The 20,663-nt window shown below is 34.9% G+C and overlaps 2 protein-coding genes across 4 annotated transcripts; both read right to left on the bottom strand.

The window, feature by feature from the left end:
* Positions 1–2,894: 2,894 nt before the first annotated feature.
* Positions 2,895–7,340, bottom strand: LOC149543949 (uncharacterized). The gene is made up of 8 exons (XM_089798579.1): positions 7,284–7,340; positions 6,452–6,779; positions 6,223–6,360; positions 5,839–6,134; positions 5,586–5,743; positions 4,462–5,471; positions 4,080–4,367; positions 2,895–3,989 (listed from the first exon to the last, which is right to left on the bottom strand). Exons 2-8 carry the CDS (start codon positions 6,686–6,688, stop codon positions 3,036–3,038), a joined length of 3,081 nt encoding a protein of 1,026 aa, XP_089654705.1. The 5' UTR covers positions 6,689–6,779; positions 7,284–7,340; the 3' UTR covers positions 2,895–3,035.
* A 7,299-nt stretch (positions 7,341–14,639) lies between these two features.
* Positions 14,640–18,624, bottom strand: LOC149543948 (uncharacterized). 3 transcript variants are annotated; one of them, XM_089798577.1, is made up of 7 exons: positions 18,299–18,619; positions 18,055–18,204; positions 17,666–17,961; positions 17,416–17,573; positions 16,285–17,297; positions 15,918–16,205; positions 14,640–15,832 (listed from the first exon to the last, which is right to left on the bottom strand). In XM_089798577.1, exons 1-7 carry the CDS (start codon positions 18,593–18,595, stop codon positions 14,897–14,899), a joined length of 3,138 nt encoding a protein of 1,045 aa, XP_089654703.1. In that variant the 5' UTR covers positions 18,596–18,619; the 3' UTR covers positions 14,640–14,896. The 3 variants fall into 3 exon arrangements, with proteins under 3 accessions (XP_089654703.1, XP_089654704.1, XP_089654702.1); XM_089798578.1 differs by having other exon boundaries at positions 14,707–15,832; positions 18,055–18,193; positions 18,299–18,624; XM_089798576.1 differs by having other exon boundaries at positions 14,707–15,832; positions 15,918–16,208; positions 18,299–18,615.
* Positions 18,625–20,663: the final 2,039 nt, after the last annotated feature.

The following is a 20,663-nucleotide window of genomic DNA, read 5'->3' as shown; positions in this document are numbered from 1 at the left end:
AAGAAGCTCCTAGGTAATTAGAAGATGATGTCATAATTTTTTATTCTTTTTGTGACCCTTCAAGATGGGTACAAGGGTTTATAGTCCCACTTGTTTCCCATGTTAAGTCACTTTATAAGGAATGTTAAATTTTATGTTTCATTCTAGAAAATATTATCCCTATAAATCTCTCTTTGGATAAAGATAACAACAAACGTAGAGCCCTACTTTACTAGGGTTTGATCTTTATAGTCTATGATTTTTATTGTAACTCGACTTCCTAGTTTATCAACTACCATATCTATTGATATTGATAGCCTAGTATTTACCCCTAGCTCTTCAACTTCTAAACCTCATATAGATCCTCAAAATGTATCTATTATTTATTGGTACAAGAATCAACCCATCCCATAAGGAAAAAAATTTAAATGCTCCCTAGGAGGAGGAGGTAGTGGAAGTGTTAGAGGACTTAGCCTTACTCACTTCCTAGTCTACAAAGTTCATCTAGACCCCTAATTATTATACTCCAACTTAGCCTCCAATATGTCCTCTACCTCCCTCTTCTCACACTCTCATAAATAAAAAATTAAAAATATTAGAGATCCTCATATTCCTAGCTCTTCTTCCCCAACCCTACTTCCTAATTCTCCTAACAGGTTGACCTGACGACCCTTTCCTATAAGGTAGATAATTTTTACATGCACCATAACATGATAAAAGCAATTGTTAAATAGATTATTTTCTATGTCCAAATCTCAAGGAGGAAAATTTACAAGCTAGAAGCTTTTCTAGAGGCAAAGTGTAAGGAAGTAGACTAGATGAAGGGAAAGATAAATACAGCTTCATGGGAAGTTGGGAGTGATTTTGGATAAAAGGTACATAATTGAGAAATTCTTGAAGAAGAAAAATTGAACTCAAAGATTGGGTGCCCTTAAAATAAGAAAATAATGAGATCTTTCATGCCTTAGCTTTCATGAAAGAATTCTAGACTTAGTTAAGTGAATAGATGTTGGACTTGGTTACTCGACACAAGAAGGTCTAGGATAAAATGACAAAAGCTATTGGGTATATTTACATTGAGCTCATGGAGAGGAAATCAAAGAGGAAACATAGAGAGGAGAGTCAAGCTAGGCAAGAGATTCTCTAATTGGTGACTTAATATGATGTGGGTTCTAGGGATGTGACTTCATCTAGGCCCCTCAAGAAGGCCTATTTCCTAGAGAAGATCAAGGAACTAAGCAAATAGTAGTCCTAGTTACTATTCTTGTTTAGATTGTGTATTCTAATGAGTGGTTTCTAGTTAGTTTCTTTTCTCTAGTTGTTTAGCTTAGCTCTTGGGTCTCACTACTTGTGGAGCCCTTTGTTCTATCAATTAGACATGATTTTATTTTAATGTAAAAGGTTTGATCTCTCTCCATCTTTATCTAATCAAAATACATGATATGGCTAAATATCAAAAAAAAAAAAAAATTGGTATTCCATTTGAAGATCTATTTTTAAATTTCATTTCAATTAATTTAATCCAAAGGGGAAATTTTAGAGGAAAAATACCATTGTATTTAGTTTAGATTGTGTATTTCGATGGGTGGTTTCTAGTTAGTTTCTTTTCTCTAGTTGTTTAGCTTAGTTGTTGGGTCTGACTTCCTGTGAACCCCTTTGTTCTATCCACTAGACATGATTTTATTTTGGTGTAAAAGGTCTGATCTCTCTCTCTCTCTCTCTCTCTCTCACACACACACACACACACACACACACGCACATCAAAATACATGATATGGCTAAATATGAAAAAAAAAAAAAAAAAAAAAAGAAAATTGGTATTCCATTTGGAGATGTATTTTTGAAATTTTATTTCAATTAATCCAATCCAAAGGGAAAACTTTAGAGGAGAAACTACCATTGTATTTAGTTTAGATTGTGTATCTCGGTGGATGGTTTCTAGTTAGTTGCTTTTCTCTAGTTGTTTAGCTTAGTTGTTGGGTCTCACTTCATGTGAACACTTTTGTTCTATCCACTAGACATGATTTTATTTTGTTGTAAAAGGTTTGATCTATCTCCCTCTTTATCTAATCAAAATACATAATATGGCTAAATATGAAAAAATAATAGTATTCCATTTGAAAATATATTTTTTAATTTCATTTCAATTAATTCTAACATTCAATTATATTTAAAATAAAAACAAAATTCTTAAAATTCTTCAAAAATAAAAGTATCCCATGGATACACTAGTTATTATTTAAGCTCTTTAAATTGCATTCGTAAAATAACACTACTAATGAACTCAACTTCTTTAAAATTATATATTTCACATAATGGATATGAAAACTTTTATGATTCTCAAATTTAAAAAATAAAATTACTTTTTTTATGATTCTTACTTTAAGAGAGCTAGAAGTCAGTTAATTTTAAATCTATATTTATTGAATTAATATTCGTTCTTATTGACTTGAGGTCCAATTCTTTTGATAACATGGAATCAATAATTGTGACTTTAAGTTTTTTAGTACAACGGTGACTATTCATAATTCAATCAAATGTACTAGTATTTGTAAAAAATAATCAAATGATGTGATGCCACATCAACTGTGCAAGTATGTGTACTCTTTTTGCATGACCTCATCTCACTGTGTTTTTGGGCTGTTTTGAACATATTTAACAAAAAACATGCTAATGTGACATCATATTTGATGATGTAGACTTTGAACCTTAGTTACAAGCAGAGTACTTGCCAAAGAAATAGGTATAAAAAATTATGAACAATTCGAAATTTCAACATAAGATTTTGATAAACTGAAGTACATAATCCTCTCCCCTACCAAAAACAAATGGTACTTCCATCACTTTATCCAAAGATAATTGATTTGATGTATTTTATTTTTAACACTTGACATTGTCCGTCGGTTGCAAGAAGATAAATCAAAATCATTTCAATTGATTAAAATGTAGAAATATATTTATAAACACAGGCTGAGATTAGTTTGGAATACAGACATTATTGGACGTCATTACAGCATATTTCTACTGTCCAGACAATAACCGAAGAGGACATTTGGTCACCTCTGACTTGAAGATGTGGACTCCCTATCCTTCAGGTGGTCCGGAAGTGAAATTTTGAAGCTTTGACTTATTTGTCTCAGAGCACAAATGGGACATTTTTTCAAGCTGTGACATTGTCTTAAATCTACATGTGTCAAACGTGGAAGTCCGCAAATGCTGGAAGGCAACTCCTCTAGCTTAAAGCAAGCAGACAAATTGAAATATTTTAATGCCACTAGTCCTCCCACGCTTGTGGGCAGGGTTTTCAATTTCATGCAACAACTTAAATCTAAGTTTGTTAAAGAAGAAAGCTGCCCAAAGCTCTCCGGCAACTCCTTCAGCTCCGGACAGTTGCACGTCAGCTCTGTTAAAGAGCGAAGTTCCCCAAAATCAGAAGGTAATTCTTTCAGATCATCTGACCGCAGGCTCAACCTCTTTAACTTACATAGTTGCCTAAAGGTAGAAGGCAAGGCTTCCAATTTCCAGCAGCTTTCCAAATTTATAACCTCCAATGAAGTTAATTTCCCAAAGCTTAACGGAAGTTCTTTTAAGCTAACACATTCTGCTAGATTCAAATGTTTCAGAGACCTCAGCTCTCCAAAAGTTGAGGGCAATTCTTCCAGCTTCTTGCAACATGTTAAGATCAACTCTTCTAAACAACATAATTTACCAAAAGATTCTGGCAGATTCTTCAAAGAAACACCACCACGGATGCTCAATGTTTTCAACGAACACAGCCCACATACCTGCTCAGGCAGCTCCTGTATTCTATCCCATTCATCTAGAATCAAAACCTTGAGAGCAGTTAAGTGATCAAGCCGTTCGGGCAATCTCTGGAGAGTTCTTAACTCTTGTAAGTACAATTCCTCCAACGAAGAATTCTTGAGGACGGTTGCAGACATGGCCTCTACCGAATTCGCAGATTCCTCAGACTGCGCAGTGGCTTTCATCACCCGTACCTTCCTTGGCAACTGCATCCAACATTGTGACTACGTTGTAAGGAAACTGCCTCCAAAACTAATTAAACATTAACAAAGTAAATGAGTTAAGGAACAACTTGCCCTATACAAAGTCACGCCATCCTTAAAGACAGGGCCATGGAACACAGCCAGCCGTTCGAGCAACTCTAAGCTCGCTGGCCATAAAGAAGAAATGTCCCCATTCAGTCTGAGAAATCTCAGCTCTCTAAATGTGGGTGTCTTTTGACCTGATCGTGATACATTTATCATGTTTCCCAGAGCCAGAACTCTCAGTGATTTTCTCATTGAGAAAATGTGGTTCTCATCAATTTCACAGGCAGCTTCATTTTCCTCCCTGCTTAGCCAAACACCTTTAATTTGTTCCAGGTTCTGCTAAAATGTAATATATCATTAGTAGTACTCATTACATGTCTACTTTGAAAATTTAATGACACACCTGATTCTCACAAATTCAAAGTCTTACCTTATTCTCAGTTACGACATCAAGCAAGGATTGGATATCTGTAATTCTTTTGGATTCAGACATACTCATCCCTTTTGCCCGGATGATATCATGGACAATCAGATTTCCTTTTACAGACATCTTGAATAAAGCCGCCTCTTCCAGATGCATCACCTCCTCGGCTCCAACAATGCACTCCACGTCGTGGCGGCTCCAACTGACAAAGAAGCAGCAAATATCTAAAAATGCTTCTTGCGTTGATGCTTCCAGACCGCCATACACAGAATGGACAAGCCGTTGGCTAAGATTTTCTTCCACGACATCCTTTCCTCTTTCCAAAGCTTCAAATATCTGCGTACATCTATCAACTTTGTAGTTCTGCTTCCGCAAACGAGCACCCACAATTTCTAATACTAACGGTATGCCAGCACAAATCTTCAGGATTTTCTGCCTGTCATCATTGGTAATATTATTGAAATTGGAATCTCTGCACAGAATTTTGATGGCCTCTGCGTCGGGTAAAGTGCCCACGCTATGATCACGACGAATAAGGTCGGGCTCTCTGAACATATCCGTCACACCCAAATACCTTGTTGTGAGGACTATTCTGCTACTTTTTGGAAGGCCTGCTAAGCGTTTCGGAAAAAGTTCTTGCAAATCTTCCGCGCGAAGAGCGTTGTCAATAAACAGAAAGACTGGTTTATTTTTTTGAGCTTGGAATGCACTGAAGAGATGATCCCGACCCTCTGCACTGTTTCTCAGTGTTACATTCCTCTCGCGCGTATATTCCTGGAAGGCATCTTTCAGTATTTGTTGCTGCATACATTTTATGTCGTTCCTGGATTGATCTTCTTGTATTTGAATTGCCGAATAGCTGTAATCCGTGAGATCTAAGTCAGCAATAACCGCAGTGGCGAGCGTGGTCTTTCCTATGCCCCCAAATCCATAAATAACCACAGCCACTGGTTTCTTATTTCGTGTTTCCAATTCCAGCAACTTGATTACTCGTTTCTTCTGCTCGTCGATGCCAACTGCCCATGACCCAACAGAACAATATCAGGCTAATAACAACATGTGTAAATAGTGATGCGAACATGACTTTAAATTTTGGTGTAGAAAAATGTTTATGTATATTTATTATTTACCTGCATAATCTGGATAACTAGGCTTCCATGCAGGGAACTCAACTGGCTGGCTATGATGTATTTCTATTACTACTGTCAACGTAAGTTCCCGATACACTTGGTCTATTTTCTGTTGTAGAGCGCCCAGTTTTTCGGAGTCGACGGAAGCCTTCAAAAATCTGCAATACGGATAATGTCAACTGAAATAGCCGTGCATGAGTGCTGATAATACCAATACAGGTCACATTAAATTCGAATATTGTAGACATTTTACCTGAAGAGTGTTCTGGATTTTAACTGAGAAGCACACATCATTGAGCCTTCAACAATCATCACAATCGCTTCCCTCAGTATCTTTTCTTCCTGTGGCATATCATACTTCAACTTTTTAATATGCCCAGCAAGCTTACTCATTTGCTTTAAGAGCTCAATGCATTCAGTACGGTTTTCAGAGATTTGACCAATCTGGTCAAGCAAGAAGGCTACTACAGCTAACCCTCCAACCACCCAATGCACCTTCCCCACTTCTTGCAATATTTTTGCTACAGCTTTTCTCGTTCCTTCGTCTTCCTGTAAATACAACCATTCTTAATTCCAACTCTACTTATACAATTTCCATGTAAAAAAATTTCACATCAGGTAAAACGAAAACGATTACCTTCTCCAGCTGAATATGTTTATTGACAAACTCAAGGAATACAGATCCACTTTGGATAAAGGAAGTCCATACTGATTTCGCTCTGCCCTTGAGTGTATCTGAACTAGTGCTTCTCTCTAACGCCTTTTCTTGTTTTGACTACATTTCCAAATACGATAATCAAAAAAATGTGAATAGTAACGAATATTTAATATGATAAAATTTGAGGCTGACACACTCCCATACTAACCCTGCTTAGACGTAACTTCAAGAGCTGGTCGATGAGATCAATCAAATAGTCAACATCGCTTCCATTGTTGATCTTTCGAAAATGGCTGACACAGTTTTCCAAGGTGGGCGCAGGTGGCAGAGGGGTTGGAGCAGGAAGCTGCATCGGCGGCTGAGTCGATGGCAGGGGCGGCAGCGGTTGAGGTGAACGTTGAGCAAGTGGCCGCAAAAACGCCTCCTGATCACGTCGTACTCCCATTACTACTCTCAATATAAGATCCTGATATACTTGATCTATTTTTCTTTGTAGAGCAACCAAGCTTCTGGAGTGCACAGAAGCTTTCAGAAAACTGCAATACGAATAATATCAATAACAAAAACCGGCATGCATAAATTTTCATACTATAAGTATAAATCATTCTAAATTCAAACATTTAGCTGTCTTGGACATTTTACCGGAAAATTTTTCGAGACTTCAATTGAGAAGCGCACATCATGGATCCTTCAACAATCAATAGAATTGCTTCATTCAATATGTTTTCTTCTTGTGGCATATCATGCTTTAAATTTCTTATATGCCCAGCAAGCTTAAACATTTGTTTTAAGAGTTCTATGCATTCACTGCGGTTCTCATAGATTTGATCAATCTGGTCCAGCAAGAAAGCTATAATAGATAATCCTCCAACAACCCAATGCACCTTCCCCACAGCGCGCAATATCTGTGCTACAGCTTGTCTATTTCCTAGGTCTCCCTTTAAATATAACCCCAAATTAATTCCAAATGTTCGCAAATAATTTCAAGGTGACTTTTAGTAATCTTTGAAGTAAAAAACATATATGAAGTTAACAATTACCTTGTCCAGTTGAATTTGCTTATTCACACATTCAAGAAAAACAGACCCACTTTCGAGAAAGGAATGCCATACTGAATTTTGTATATGAGAATTTTGGTTTTCTGGCTGTGGTTACAAAATAAGACTGAGTAAAACGTGTAAAGAAATAAGCATATTATATTAATATTATTACTAACCCCATATAGAAGAGACTTCAGCAGCTCGCCGATGAGATTGATCAATTGATCAATGTCGTCCACGTTATTGATCGGTTCAAAGAGGCTTATGCACTTTTCCACCGTTGGGGGCGGCTGCTGCGTCCTAGAGTCCTTTGACGAAGAGTTGCCCATATTAAATGCAAGGGAGATGAGAACACGCCTCACAAGTTCACATGCAAGTATTGAGCGCTTTAAGGACTGTCTAACGATAAACAGGGACCATATTATTTGGCCCTTCACAGGGGTTCTAAGGAACGAATAAAATAAAGAGTTTGTTCCCAACCTATTGGAATCGAATAATTGGAGGTTGAAGCTCAATGTTGGAATCTAATAATTAATCGAAGTTTACATTGGAATCGAATAATAATAATAATAAAGCGTCTATGTTCTAGACTAATGCTTTTATTTAGATAATTTATTTTTTAAATTAATGAAAGCTCGAAATAAATTACGAACAATAGAAAGAGAATATATTTGTAAGACTTAAGATACAAGCAACTATTAATAAGAGCACTATAGTTAAAAGGAAGGAAGAAGAGATAGCGAAGAATTTGAATATTGATAGTAGAGGAAATTTGAATATTTTAGGTCCCGTTTGGTTGCTGGAATATGAGTGGAATAGGAAAATGAAATTAGAATATGTTTTATATTCGCTGTTTGGTAAGCTCAATCGGAATTGGGAATAGGAAGACATATTCCAATTTTGCCCCTAAAATGAGCATATGTCTATGCCAAAAAATATCTGTTATTGGAATAGGCCATTTCCATTCCCATTTCGATTTTCCATATATATATATATATTTTATAATTTTAATTTTTTAAAATTAAAAAAAAAAAAATTTGAATTTTAAAAAAAAATTTTTTTTTTTCTCGATTTTTTTTTTTTTTAAATTTTTTTTTTTTTAACTTTTACTTTTTGAATTTTTTTTGTTAAATTTTTTTAATAACATTTTTTAAAATTATATCTATTTGTTTTAAAAAATGAAAATGAAAATGAATTAACTAAAAAAATAATAAATTAATTTTTTTTTAGGAATAATGTTTTTAAAAATACAAAATTTAACCTTATTCCTATTCTATTTTTCTACAACCAAACAATAGATTAACATATTCCCAGTTGAATTTCAAGTGCACCAAATATGATTGGAATTGCCTATTTCTATTCCCATTCCTCATTTCCATTTCCATTCCATTTTTCTATTCTAATTTTCTATTCCTATGCCAGCAACCAAACGGGGCCTTAATGTTATATTTTGGTTAAAAGTGGTGATATATTATTGTGAGTTGATCTATCTCTAAGATTATCTCGTGAGTCTACTCAACATCAAGTGAGATTAATGTAGTCTTTCATGGATGAGCTAGGAATACCTTTCATTTAATATTGGAGTGCTCTACCAATTGAACTATTAACTCCTTATTGGACTAAACCATCTTTAATTTAAGTTTGAATTATTATCAACACCCCTCTTTTTTCCAAATAATGTACTTAAAGCTCTTGTCTTGGTCTAGCTTTGATACCATCGTAACCTTTTCATTGATTAGCTAAGACTCAAACCTAGAACCATCTATTTTCTATTGAGGTTCTGCCAACCAAGCTATTGAATCCTATGGGATTGATCAATATTTGTTCCACAAGCATGGTGATATGTGATGCATTGCACACATAATGATTGAATAATTCTTCTTTTAGGATTCTTGGGCTTTTAGACTTTTTTTGTGATTTCATTTACATATATGCTAATATTAGATGTTTTTATTTGATCTATAAAGAGATTTTCTTGTTAAATTCTTAATTATAATTGATACTTCTATATCTCAAGGCATATTGTAATCAATTTGAATAAATAGAATATCAATGTGTGCTAAAAAAAATTCAACTTTATTATTTATAGTTTTTGTGGTAATTCTTTAAGGTTCCCTAATGAGAAATAGCTTAAAGGAGGTCACAACATCTTTAAAGATATAGACATGGAATGCATCCATCTACTTAAAGGATTCCAAATTCTCTATTCATAAACAAACTAATATCGTTACATAGTCAAACAAGGGTTGCGGGTAGCTAGAGTCCCTACCTTAGGTAGGGTCATAGGAAAACATGTTGTTTTAGCTAAATCCTGCACAAGAGACATGATTGAAATTATAAAAATATTTTTACTATTTGAATAGAAAAATGGGAAGAGGGCAATGGTAGAACGCCAATTAAAAGTATAAGTTATCCATGCCAAGGAAGGTACTAATTTGGCAATAAACATTGAAAAGTACTAAGAAATTAAAAAAATAAAATAAAAAAATCATATAATTTTATAGAATACCCTCTAAGAAATCATTTCCATTTTACCAAAAAATAATTAAGATGCATAGGATAATGTTCTAAGGAAGTTTACTAGAGAAAAGTATGGCATGAATAAATCTAAAGGGAGATAAATAATGTTAACAAAGTTTCAAAATTACTAAACCTCTTCAATATTTGAAATTCTTGGAAATCACACTCAAAGACCTATCATATTTCCTCGTCCCTCCCACAAACATAGATCAACTTCTATCACAGAACCTAGGCATCACAATTGTGAAAACTCTTTGACAAATTCTTATAGGCTGCAGTAGTTTCTCTGAACAAAAGCCTTGGTAGAGTTATGATTCTCTATTTTAATACCATTTTTATGTTTAGTGAATGGTATGGATTTTGTTGACTCTAGGTTTTGACATAATTGTCTAATTTAATCTTTGATTAAACCTAAAATTCCAAGTGCTATGACCCAGGATAATTTAATTCAACATTGAATTTCATAGTTATTGGAAAAGCAACTTCTTTTTTGGAAAATTTGGAATGCAAAATATACATGCCACAAGCTTAGAGATAACCCATGAATTTGGTAATCCAAAATTGAACAATGTGATCCTAATTGTAGATTGCCTTTCCCCACGAAAGTAACATTCAAAAATCAATATTTTCTCCATAGCTAAAAAATAAAAATATGTTTGTTGTCTGCCTAACATAACTAAAATTTAGCAAAATTGAACACTTAATATGTCCTTTTAGTGCACATTGTGTATCACTCGTCAACCTCTACTTTGATCTCTTTTTGAAGCTCTTCCTTGTATTCCTCAAAAGTTATAGGAGATGTCCTTACTGCTCTTCCAAAATCCAGGTTCTTTTCTTCATCTTCAAAAACTTGAGATATAAGTCTAGAATCATAGATATAAGACTTGCCCACTTCTACATAGATGTTTGAGATAAGAGGTTTAGTCAAATAGTTTTACATCCAAATAATTTTTTTGTTATTCTAGACACTATTGGCCTATATTCAATTATGACATGTTGGTAGCAATAAAGCACATCTAGACATCCATTAGAAAGTATCTTAACGATAACCCACAAGAACAAGAAAGTAAAGAAAACACATAATGTTGTTTAAGAACCCATGTGATTAAAGTGTGTTCAACTCAAATTCACTAAATTTGCCATTTTAATATTTCCACGTTTCTATCTATCTCTAAAAGAGAATTTCCCATGCAAATATCTTACGAAATCCCCTTCCATTAAGCCTTTTCAACAAAGCTCTTCGGTGTATATCTTGCAATTATGGCATTTCATAAGACTACATTTCAATGGGGTATTTTGTCAAACAGTTCAGGTGTGTTGCCTATGCTTCCACACTTTGCAAAGTTGTCTCCAAGAGCAGTTGTAGCTACAACATGTGATGAAATTCTCTTATGTGTTGGATGTCCATACCCCATTCGAAGGCTGCCATTTTGGCACAGGCAGGGAGGATACTGGCGAAAATTAAAAAGTATGGCTTTACGTAACCAGATTATATTAGATCAAAATTAAAACCCTTTTCAATAAATGCATTTTGAGCATGCCCTGCGAGTGTAGTTGCATTCAGTAAGACCATATTTTTATGAGGTACATTATCAAACAATTCAGGTGCGTTGCTCATGCCTCTACATTCTGGATACATTACTACCAATACATTTCTAACAGCAATGATGTACGCCATCGTTAATGACGGGGCCATGAAACACAACCAACCGCTTGAGGGATTCTGAATTCACTGGCCATAAACAACACATCTCACCACCTACTTAGAAAAATCATAGTTTTTTTGAAAAATCTGGGTGTCTTTCGGATTGTAATACTCTTATTGAAAATTTCCCATTGAAAAATGTGCTTCTTGTCAAATTTGTACGAAGTTTTACTTTCTTCAGCCAAACTCTTCTAATTCAATTGAGATTCTACATAGCCATGAGATATTTCATTAATACAAGCTTTTACTTTGTATTCGTGAGTGTGTGTACACACACACACACAAAAATAGACTTGCTCGCTTGCAACATTTTTGCATGTTTGCATGTCCATAATTATAGTGGATTTAGACATACTCAGTCCTTTTTCTGGATAACATCATGAACAATTACATTCCCTCTATTGAATGTCTTGAATAAAGTTGACTCTTTGCAATGTGTAACCTCTTTAGCTCTAACAAATACACTTCACATCAAAAAAGAAATAACCGCTTCTAATGCTTCTCAATTATTGATTATTATTTTTTAACAAAAGCTTTTAATTCATTATTGCCGAGATTAAGGCCTCTTAATTTAAAACTTTTAATGTGTTAAGGCCTCTTAATTTAAAACTTTTAATGTGTTAAATTATTTAATTAATAAGTATAATTGATTTATCTTAAGTTACTTTTTAAAATTTCATTCACTTGGTGAGGTGACATCTTATTAAACATATGATGAGATGTCATATTTCTTATTTTCTAGGAAGTTGACCATTTCATTTTCATTCTCTACATTGTCATCCTTCACAATTTGACATCAATGTGAATACTTTTGACCAACATTTGGAAAATTTATCTTTATCTTCAAAGGAGATACTTAAGTCTTATGGTATTGTTCTTCATTCATCTTCACAAGATCCTAACTTATCTTTCTCAATAGTGTGGCCTAATCCACCTAATTCAAAGAAGGGGATTTTCAATATCTACATGGAGACAATAGAGAAACTTCTAGAGACTCCACATATCTTTTGGTTTCTTCCTATATATTTCTTTGAAGATTGGGGTGACTCCTTTCATACACATTTGGTTTTGTTTCTTGCTAAGATGAGGAATGTTCAAAAAATGCAGAGAATCTTCTAGATCGAACTTGGAACATCTATAATTAGTTTAAATTCTATATTGAGGGGTGGTTACTTGGTAAACTATCTGAATTATACCAACATCACCTAATAAGTGTATCTCAAGGATACAAAAATTAACAATGTTTGATGGGTCCCAACTAGCAGGTCATTTTAGGTACCCATGTACAAATACAATGCAATCAATCACAAATAGAGAAAACAAGAGAAAAAAATTAATTTCAAAATAAACTCACTAGTCAAGAAAGTTTAGGAATGATATACATTATGTCACAAAGGAAGATGAAAATTCTATTTCTAAAATGCACTCACAAATTAATATGCCAATTTTCAGCAAGAACATGAAAAATTTATGTTTGTTCTAGAATCAATTTGATAGAGAGAAATGAAATTTGAATGGTCAACCTAAAATATTTAAATATGTGGGTAAAATGTATAATTAACTACTAAATTTCCACAGTTTTCTTAGATATAGATGATCAAAAATTATGGAAATAATGATAAAAATTTAAAACAAAGTTTCTATCAAATCTCAAATCCCAATAAATTAACATTGTTCAAAGGGTCACTATATAGTGGAAGGGAAACACATAAGGGATTGGGACCAAAGATTAATGGAAGCATCTAAAAAGTTTGAAGAATCTCTAATGAAAATAACTCATAGACTAGTTCAATTTTTGAGTTACATTTGAAATTAGGATGATATGTTCTACTAACAAAAAATAATATATTTGGGAAAAGCTACATTCCTCTCCTAATACTATCCACTCTTGTGATTCAATGAGACATCTAGAGGGGTTGGGTAATGGCTAAGTGACCATTATATAGCCAGATTGCGAAGGGACCATTTTAAAATAAAACCTAAGTATACGGAGCTCCCCTAGGTAATTTGTTTAAATAAATGGTTGCGTAATAGTTGCTGAGGAGCTGGGCCATACTCTTCCTTCTAGCATGAAATACTGAAATCTTTAAAAAGTTAAAAAGGGGAGATTCTCATATGCCAAATCTTATGATTTCTAATGGAAAAATTAGTGTTTCATCCAATTTGAAGAATTTTGTAGCTTGAAGGATCCTAGGGTTAACCAAAAACCTTTGGACTATATTTTCAAACCTTACAAGTTGGTGAAGGTTTTCTTGTGCTTGTCAGTTTCTAGATCTATTTTTCATTGACTTGGTTTTTGTTTTCTATCCTTAGTGGTCTTCTTGTTTCTCTGTGATGAATTTTTGTTGTTATCTTGTGTTTAATGCTTTACCATTTCTAATGTAAAAGGTTTTGCACTCTTTCAAAATTCTTGCAAGGTTAATAAATGCAAATGATACTATTTTGCATAAATACTAGGGATTTTTAGATCAAATTTTGACTGAATCTTTAAAAGATCACTTTGCACTAGACATGCTAATTCAATAAATTGTATGATGATTCACACCTCCAAGACTTAATTATAAATAGATAAAGTATTTGTTTTAAATTTTCAAAAAAATAAATTTCTACTACATTTCATATAATGAGTACTATAAATAATGTTTATATGATTACTCCCTCTCCCTTAATAAAAGACCAAAGGGAAAGTACTTGTTAGCTGGCCATGCTAACTTCATGCATCTGTAACTCCTAAACTGTAGGTCAAATTTCAATGATTTTTTGGTGTATCTTTGTATGTGAGTTAACAACTAAAAGCTAATGTTTTGGCTTCCAAGAATTCATTGATCTTTACATAGAAATTGTCGAATTCCAAGTGGTTATGGAATAACACTTTTGAAGTGTCGCTTGATACCTGCTTTGTTCTTGGAGCAATAGTCATTCTCTAAACATACCAATACTTGTGGCCAAATATTCTAATAGCCTTTATGAAATGTCCTAATAATGATGCACAAATACTCCAATTACCAACGAAAAAAATTAAAATATGATCAACTATTAATACTAGAACTTACTATTAATACATATATTTTTCATTTTTGAAACTCTTTTAATGATAATAATTAAAAAATGATGATCACACTTATTAAACCTTCTAATAATAATTGGATACTTTCCCAACTATAATATCATCCATAAATTCTATCAATAAACGGTTCCTTCAAAATCATCAAGTGGTTGATTCTAAACAAGAAAATAACCAATTCTCAAGTCCAAAGGAGCCCCCACCAATGCCTTTGAGGAACTTTCAAATATATATTGAAGACACACGCTGACATTATACTCGTCCACATTTCTGCCTTGACCACAGAGGATAAAGATAACATCAACGATTGAACAATTAAGACTTTTAATTAGAGGAGAGCTGTCCGTGCCTTAAGTGGTCTGGAAGCCAAATTGTCACTCTTGGAGGAGAAGATTTTGGACCTTCTTTTAAATTGTTACATCGTCTTAAATCCAGTTGCGCTAAACATGGAAGCTCCCAAATGTTTGAAGGCAAATTTTCTAATTTAAAACAAGCGAACAAGTTGAAATGTTTTAGTGAGAAAAGTTCACCTATGCTGGGAGGCAAGGTCTTCAAGTTCGTGCAACAACTTAAATCTAAATGTGTTAAATTTGTAAGCTTCCCAAAGCTATCAGGCAGTTCCTTCAGTTCCAGACAACCAGACAATTGCAACTCTTCTAAAGCGCTAAGCTCCCCAAAGCTTGAAGGCAATTCTTTCAAAACATATGACTGCAGGCTCAACTTCTTTAACTGACGGAGTTGCCCAAAGCTAGAAGGCAACGCTTCCAATTTCCAGCAGCTTTCTAAATTTAAAACCTGCAAAGATTTTAATTTCCCAAAGCTTGAGGGAAGTTCTTTTAATTTAACACACTCTGCAAGATTCAAATCTTTTAGAGAGCCTAGGTCTCCAAAACTTGTGGGTAGTTGTTCCAATTGCTCACAACCCGTTAAGATCAGCTCCTCTAAAGAAGTTAATTGCCCAAACGAATTTGGCAGATGCTTCAAAGACCTGCCGCCACTGATACTCAATTTACATAATGAAGTCTGTCCACATACCTGCTCAGATAGCTCCTGCATTTTATCCCATTCATCTAAAATCAAAACCTTCAGACTAGTTAGGTGATGAACCCATTCAGGTAGCTTCTCGAGGCTTTTCAGTTCTTTTAAATCCAGTACTTCCAAGAAAGAGTTTTGGATGACGTTGGCGGGCTTGGACTCCTGCGAGTTTACAGATTCCTGAGACTGCGTGGTGGCTTTCAGCACCCGCAACCTCTTGGGTAACTGCAATCCATATTGTGATTTAGTTCTAATTATTTTCCCCATATCTAAACATATAATTATACATAACAAATAAGGACAGACTTGCCTTGCACACAGTCGCGCCATCTTTAAAGACAGGACCATGGAACACAGCCAGCCGCTCAAGGGCTTCCAAATTCACCGGCCATGACCCAGACATGTCGCCATCTAGTCGGAGAAATCTCAGCTCTTTGAATTTGGGCGTCTTTTCGCCTGATCGTGATACATTTATCTTGTTCCCCAAGGCCAGAACTCTCAGTGATTTTTTCATAGAAAATATCTTCTTCTCATCAAGTTCGAACGCGGATTCGGTCTCCTCCCTGCTAAGCCGAACTCCTTTAATTTGTTCGAGCTTCTGCTAAAACATGATATTTTCATTTATCCGAATAAGACGCAATATATTTCTTCCCTAGTATACACATGTAAAAACATACCTGATTGTCGCATGCGACATCAAGCCATGATTGCAGATCCATAATTCTATTGGATTCAGACATACTCCGCCCTTTTGCTCGGATAATATCATGAACAATCACGTTGCCTTTGTCCGACATCTTGAACAAAGCGGCCTCTTCCAGATGCGTGACTTCCTCTGCTCCAACTATGTACTCCACATGGCGTCGATTCCAGTTAGCCAAAAAACAACAAATATCCAAAAATGCTTCTTGTGTAGACGGCTCCACCTTCTCATACACAAAAGTAACAAGGCGCTGGCTCAAATTTTCTTCTTTGATAACCGTTCCTCTCTCCAGAGCTTCAATTATTTGCGTGCATCTCTCGACCATGTAGTTCTGCTTGCGCATACGAGCACCAACGATTTCTAGGACTAATGGGATTCCAGCACAAATCTCCAGTGTTTTTTCAAATTTGTGTCTGTCTTTGGAATTATCAGGATCGAAGTCTCCAAACAAAATTTGGCGTGCCTCTTCTTGAGGAAGAGTCTCCACTCGATGCTCACGACGCGTAAGGCCGGCGTCTAGGAGCATATCCGTTTCACCCAAATTTCGGGTTGTGATCAGTATTCTGCTCTGCTTCGGAAGGCCCGATAAGAGTTTTGGGAAAAGCTCTTGCAAGTCTTCTGCACGAAGAGCGTTGTCAATAAACAAAAATACTGGCTTGTTTCCTTCTACTTGGAAAGCGGCTCTGAGATGATCCCGACCCTCTACACTGTTTCTCAATGTTAAATTTCTGCCATAAGTGTATGCTGGGAAGGCATCTTTCAGTATCTGCTTCTGCATACTCTTTATGTCATTCCTGGAGCGGTCTTCTTGGATTTGAACTCCGGAATAGTTGTAATCTGTGAGATCTAAATCCGCAATGGCAGCAGTAGCGAGGGTGGTTTTCCCTATGCCCCCAAATCCATATATAACTACAGCCAATGACGCCTTATTTCGAGCTTTTATGTCTAGCAACTTCATTACTTTTTTCTTCTGCCCATCGATGCCTACTGCCGATGAACCCATAGAAGAATGTTAAGCAAATAACAACAAATGAGAATGGTGCTGCAAAATTGACTTGTAAATACAGTTGAAAATTTTGGTCAATGAGGGATTGTATATATTTACCTGCATAATATGGATAATTGGGCTTCGATGAAGGGAATGTAACAGGCTGCTGATGATGTATTTCAATGGTCACTCTCAATGTAAGATCCTCATACACTTGATTTATTTTCGACTGTAGATTAGCCAAGCTTCTGGAGTCCACGGAAACCTTTAAAAACCTTCAATACGCACAATTTTAATCCGAATAATTAACCACGGATAAATGAGACCAATAGAACTCGCATTAAATTCTAGTATGTAGATATTTTACCTGAAGAGCGTTCCAGATTCTAATTGAGAAGCGCACATCATGGATCCTTCAACAATCAATACAGTCGCTTCATTCAATATCTTTTCTTCTCGTGGTATATCATAATTCAATTTTCTTAAATTCCCAGCAAGCTTACTCATTTGTTTCAAGAGATCTATGCATTCACTCCGGTTATCAGAGATCTGGCCAATCTGGTCCAGCACGAAAGCCACAACCGATAACCCTGCAACTACCCAATGCACCTTCCCCACTTCTTGCAATATCTGTGCTAAAACTTCTCTGTTTCCTCCGTCTCCCTGTAAATACAGCCATCGTCAATTCCAAGTCGTCGCGTATAATCTCTATATGCTGTTAACCAATAAACAAAATCGAAATTAACGAGCAGTTACCTTCTCCTGCTGAACATGCTTATTCACAAATTCGAGGAACACAGACCCACTTTGTAGAAAGGAGGTCCATATTGATTTGGCTGTATCCTTGAGCTTATCAGAATAGGCTTGTGAACTAGTGTTTCCCTGTAACGTCTTCCTTTGTGTTGGCTACATTTACAATATGGACATCATTGAGAAAAATGATAAAATAATTGAACATTTCATATGATAAAGGCTGAAGCTGACTCGCTCCCATACTAACCTTATTAAGGAGAGAGTGCAAGAGCTGGTTGATGATATCCATCAAACGGTCGGCCTCGCCTGCATTTTTGATCTCTGCAAAACGGCTTTTACAGTCTTCCAATGTCAGTAGCGGCGTCTCAACTGGGTACCCTGGCGGCGGCTGATTGAGAGGTGACTCAGCAACTAGAGGTTGAGTCGTAGGCGTGGGAAGGATTGTGACCTTGGGCTGAGCGGGCTGAGCGGGGGGTTGGGGCTGTGGTGGAGCGTTGGGCTTCTCAGGTTCGGTGACCTTGGGCTTGGAGAAACAGCAACCCATGGTAAGCTAAATGCAGGCGAGATGTATCTCAAGTTCAGACCCGAGCATTGAGTGCTTTATATGAGGCTTACCTCCATATGCTTCCTTCACATATTTTATTTTTTCTGAATCAAGTTATTCTTACTCCTTTTTTGGAACTTCTTTAACAGTTGTCGAAAGAAATTTGGGAGGATATTATTCGGCTCTTTTACAGCTGTGAAAAAGAATGACGGTCAAGACTTCAAATTTGTAACGAATCACATAAAATAAAGATCGTTGTTCCCCAAAGATTGGAATTCTTATTTTATGCTTTTGTTTAGACACGTCATTTCTTAAATTTTTGTGGAAGCATATACTATCGTAAAAAGAAATTGTTGGAATTATTGTTGTGGTTATGGTTTAAAATCACGGCAATAGTTCAATAAGGCCAAGTATTCAATTAGTGTTAAACGTTAAAGAACTACTTATATCTAAATTTGGGTAACTAGCACTTGGGGGATAAATACATAGGGACAAAATGTGCAATGCTATATAAGATGATTGTAAATTTTTTCTTAAAATTTTAAAATAATATAAAAGGAAACATAAAAGAGGAAAAAAAAAAAGATATAGTTTAATTGAAATAATTAAATAATAAATTGTTGGGTCACATACATAGTTTTTTCTTATATATATATATATATATATATATATATATTATAGAACAAAAAGAAATGTAGAAGAGGAGAATAAAAAACAGACATAGGTAAATTGGTATGTGTTTTTTTCTCACAAGTAAACTATTTTTGAAGTGAAATAGTAGAAGCATTTAACACGATTTTGTTTGTAAGTTTAATGTAATGTATGTATTACAAAGGAATGGGTAGTTTGATTTTGGAGCAAAAGGAAATTGATTTTAGAAGCATGTAGCTACAAAAAAGGTGTGACCTTTTTTGTGAAACTACCAAATCAAAAGAGAAGCCAAGGACTAATTTCAAGTAGTATAATTTTGGATGAAATGATCATTGAGCTGAAATTGTCCTAGGTAAACATTGGTATCATTACTATTTTTCAAAAAAACATAACTTGCATTGTTCCAAGGAGCACTTCTCACCAAACTTGTAATAGAGCAATTGTACTGATTAAAAAAAAAGATATTAAATAATGTGTGTGTATGTGGGTGTACACACACACACACACACGTGTATGTATCTATGTGTGTGTGTGTGTGTGTGTGTGTGTGTGTGTGTGTGTGCGCGTGCATGCATGTGCGTGCATGTGTACACCCCCCCTACCCCCCACCACACACACACACACACACACACATAGTACAATAGAGAAATGGTATAGAAGTGTGCTAACTCATTGAAAAAACTAATTGACCTATTAGCTAAGAAATAAAACCTGATGTACAAAATGGAAAGTACAAGATTTTGTACCTTTCCACACTATAGTGAGAGTTGTTGTAATTGAGACCTTTCATTTTTTTTTGTGATAATTGTATATGAATTATTCTTCATTCTTGAATATTGATCAAAGGAGAATGGTTGTTCTATACGAAGGTTGTCTAGTGATGCAACTCTTGATAGAGCTATAAAAGTCAAACCTCATCATGTAGTTTTACCAATATCAATTGTTGGTTTTTGTAACCTCTATCCTTGGGATATGAAAAAAAATCAATCAATCACTAAATAAAACAAGATTTTACATTAGAGATAATATCGACAATCATAATGAGATATAATGTCAAAAGAATTTCAAAGATATACAATCATCACATTTTTATTTTTGATGATTTAAAAATTTGATATGGAAAATTCACTCCTATATTTGAATAATCTACAATTTTAAGGGGCTATAAATATACATGTTGTAGCTTTAAAGTTGAAAAATATTATGATATCTTTGTTCTCCTTTGTAAGACCTACTCCATCATTGTGTATTGAAAAATAAAGAGAACATTATTGTAGATTTTTTCTTTGTCCTTGAATATATACCAACTTGTCGATAAGGATTATGATGCTTGCATACACACATGTTCAAAATCCAAAGATTATTTATAGAGATTGTCAATCATTATAGACATGACTATAATTATTTTATAAATGGT

Source organism: Cupressus sempervirens, chromosome 8 (assembly GCF_028749045.1).
Source record: "Cupressus sempervirens isolate cs-2001-9-10 chromosome 8, ASM2874904v1, whole genome shotgun sequence".
NCBI classification, from domain to species: domain Eukaryota; kingdom Viridiplantae; phylum Streptophyta; class Pinopsida; order Cupressales; family Cupressaceae; genus Cupressus; species Cupressus sempervirens.
The sequence above is the reverse complement of the archived record's forward strand: the minus strand, read 5'-3'. Positions and strand labels throughout refer to the sequence as shown.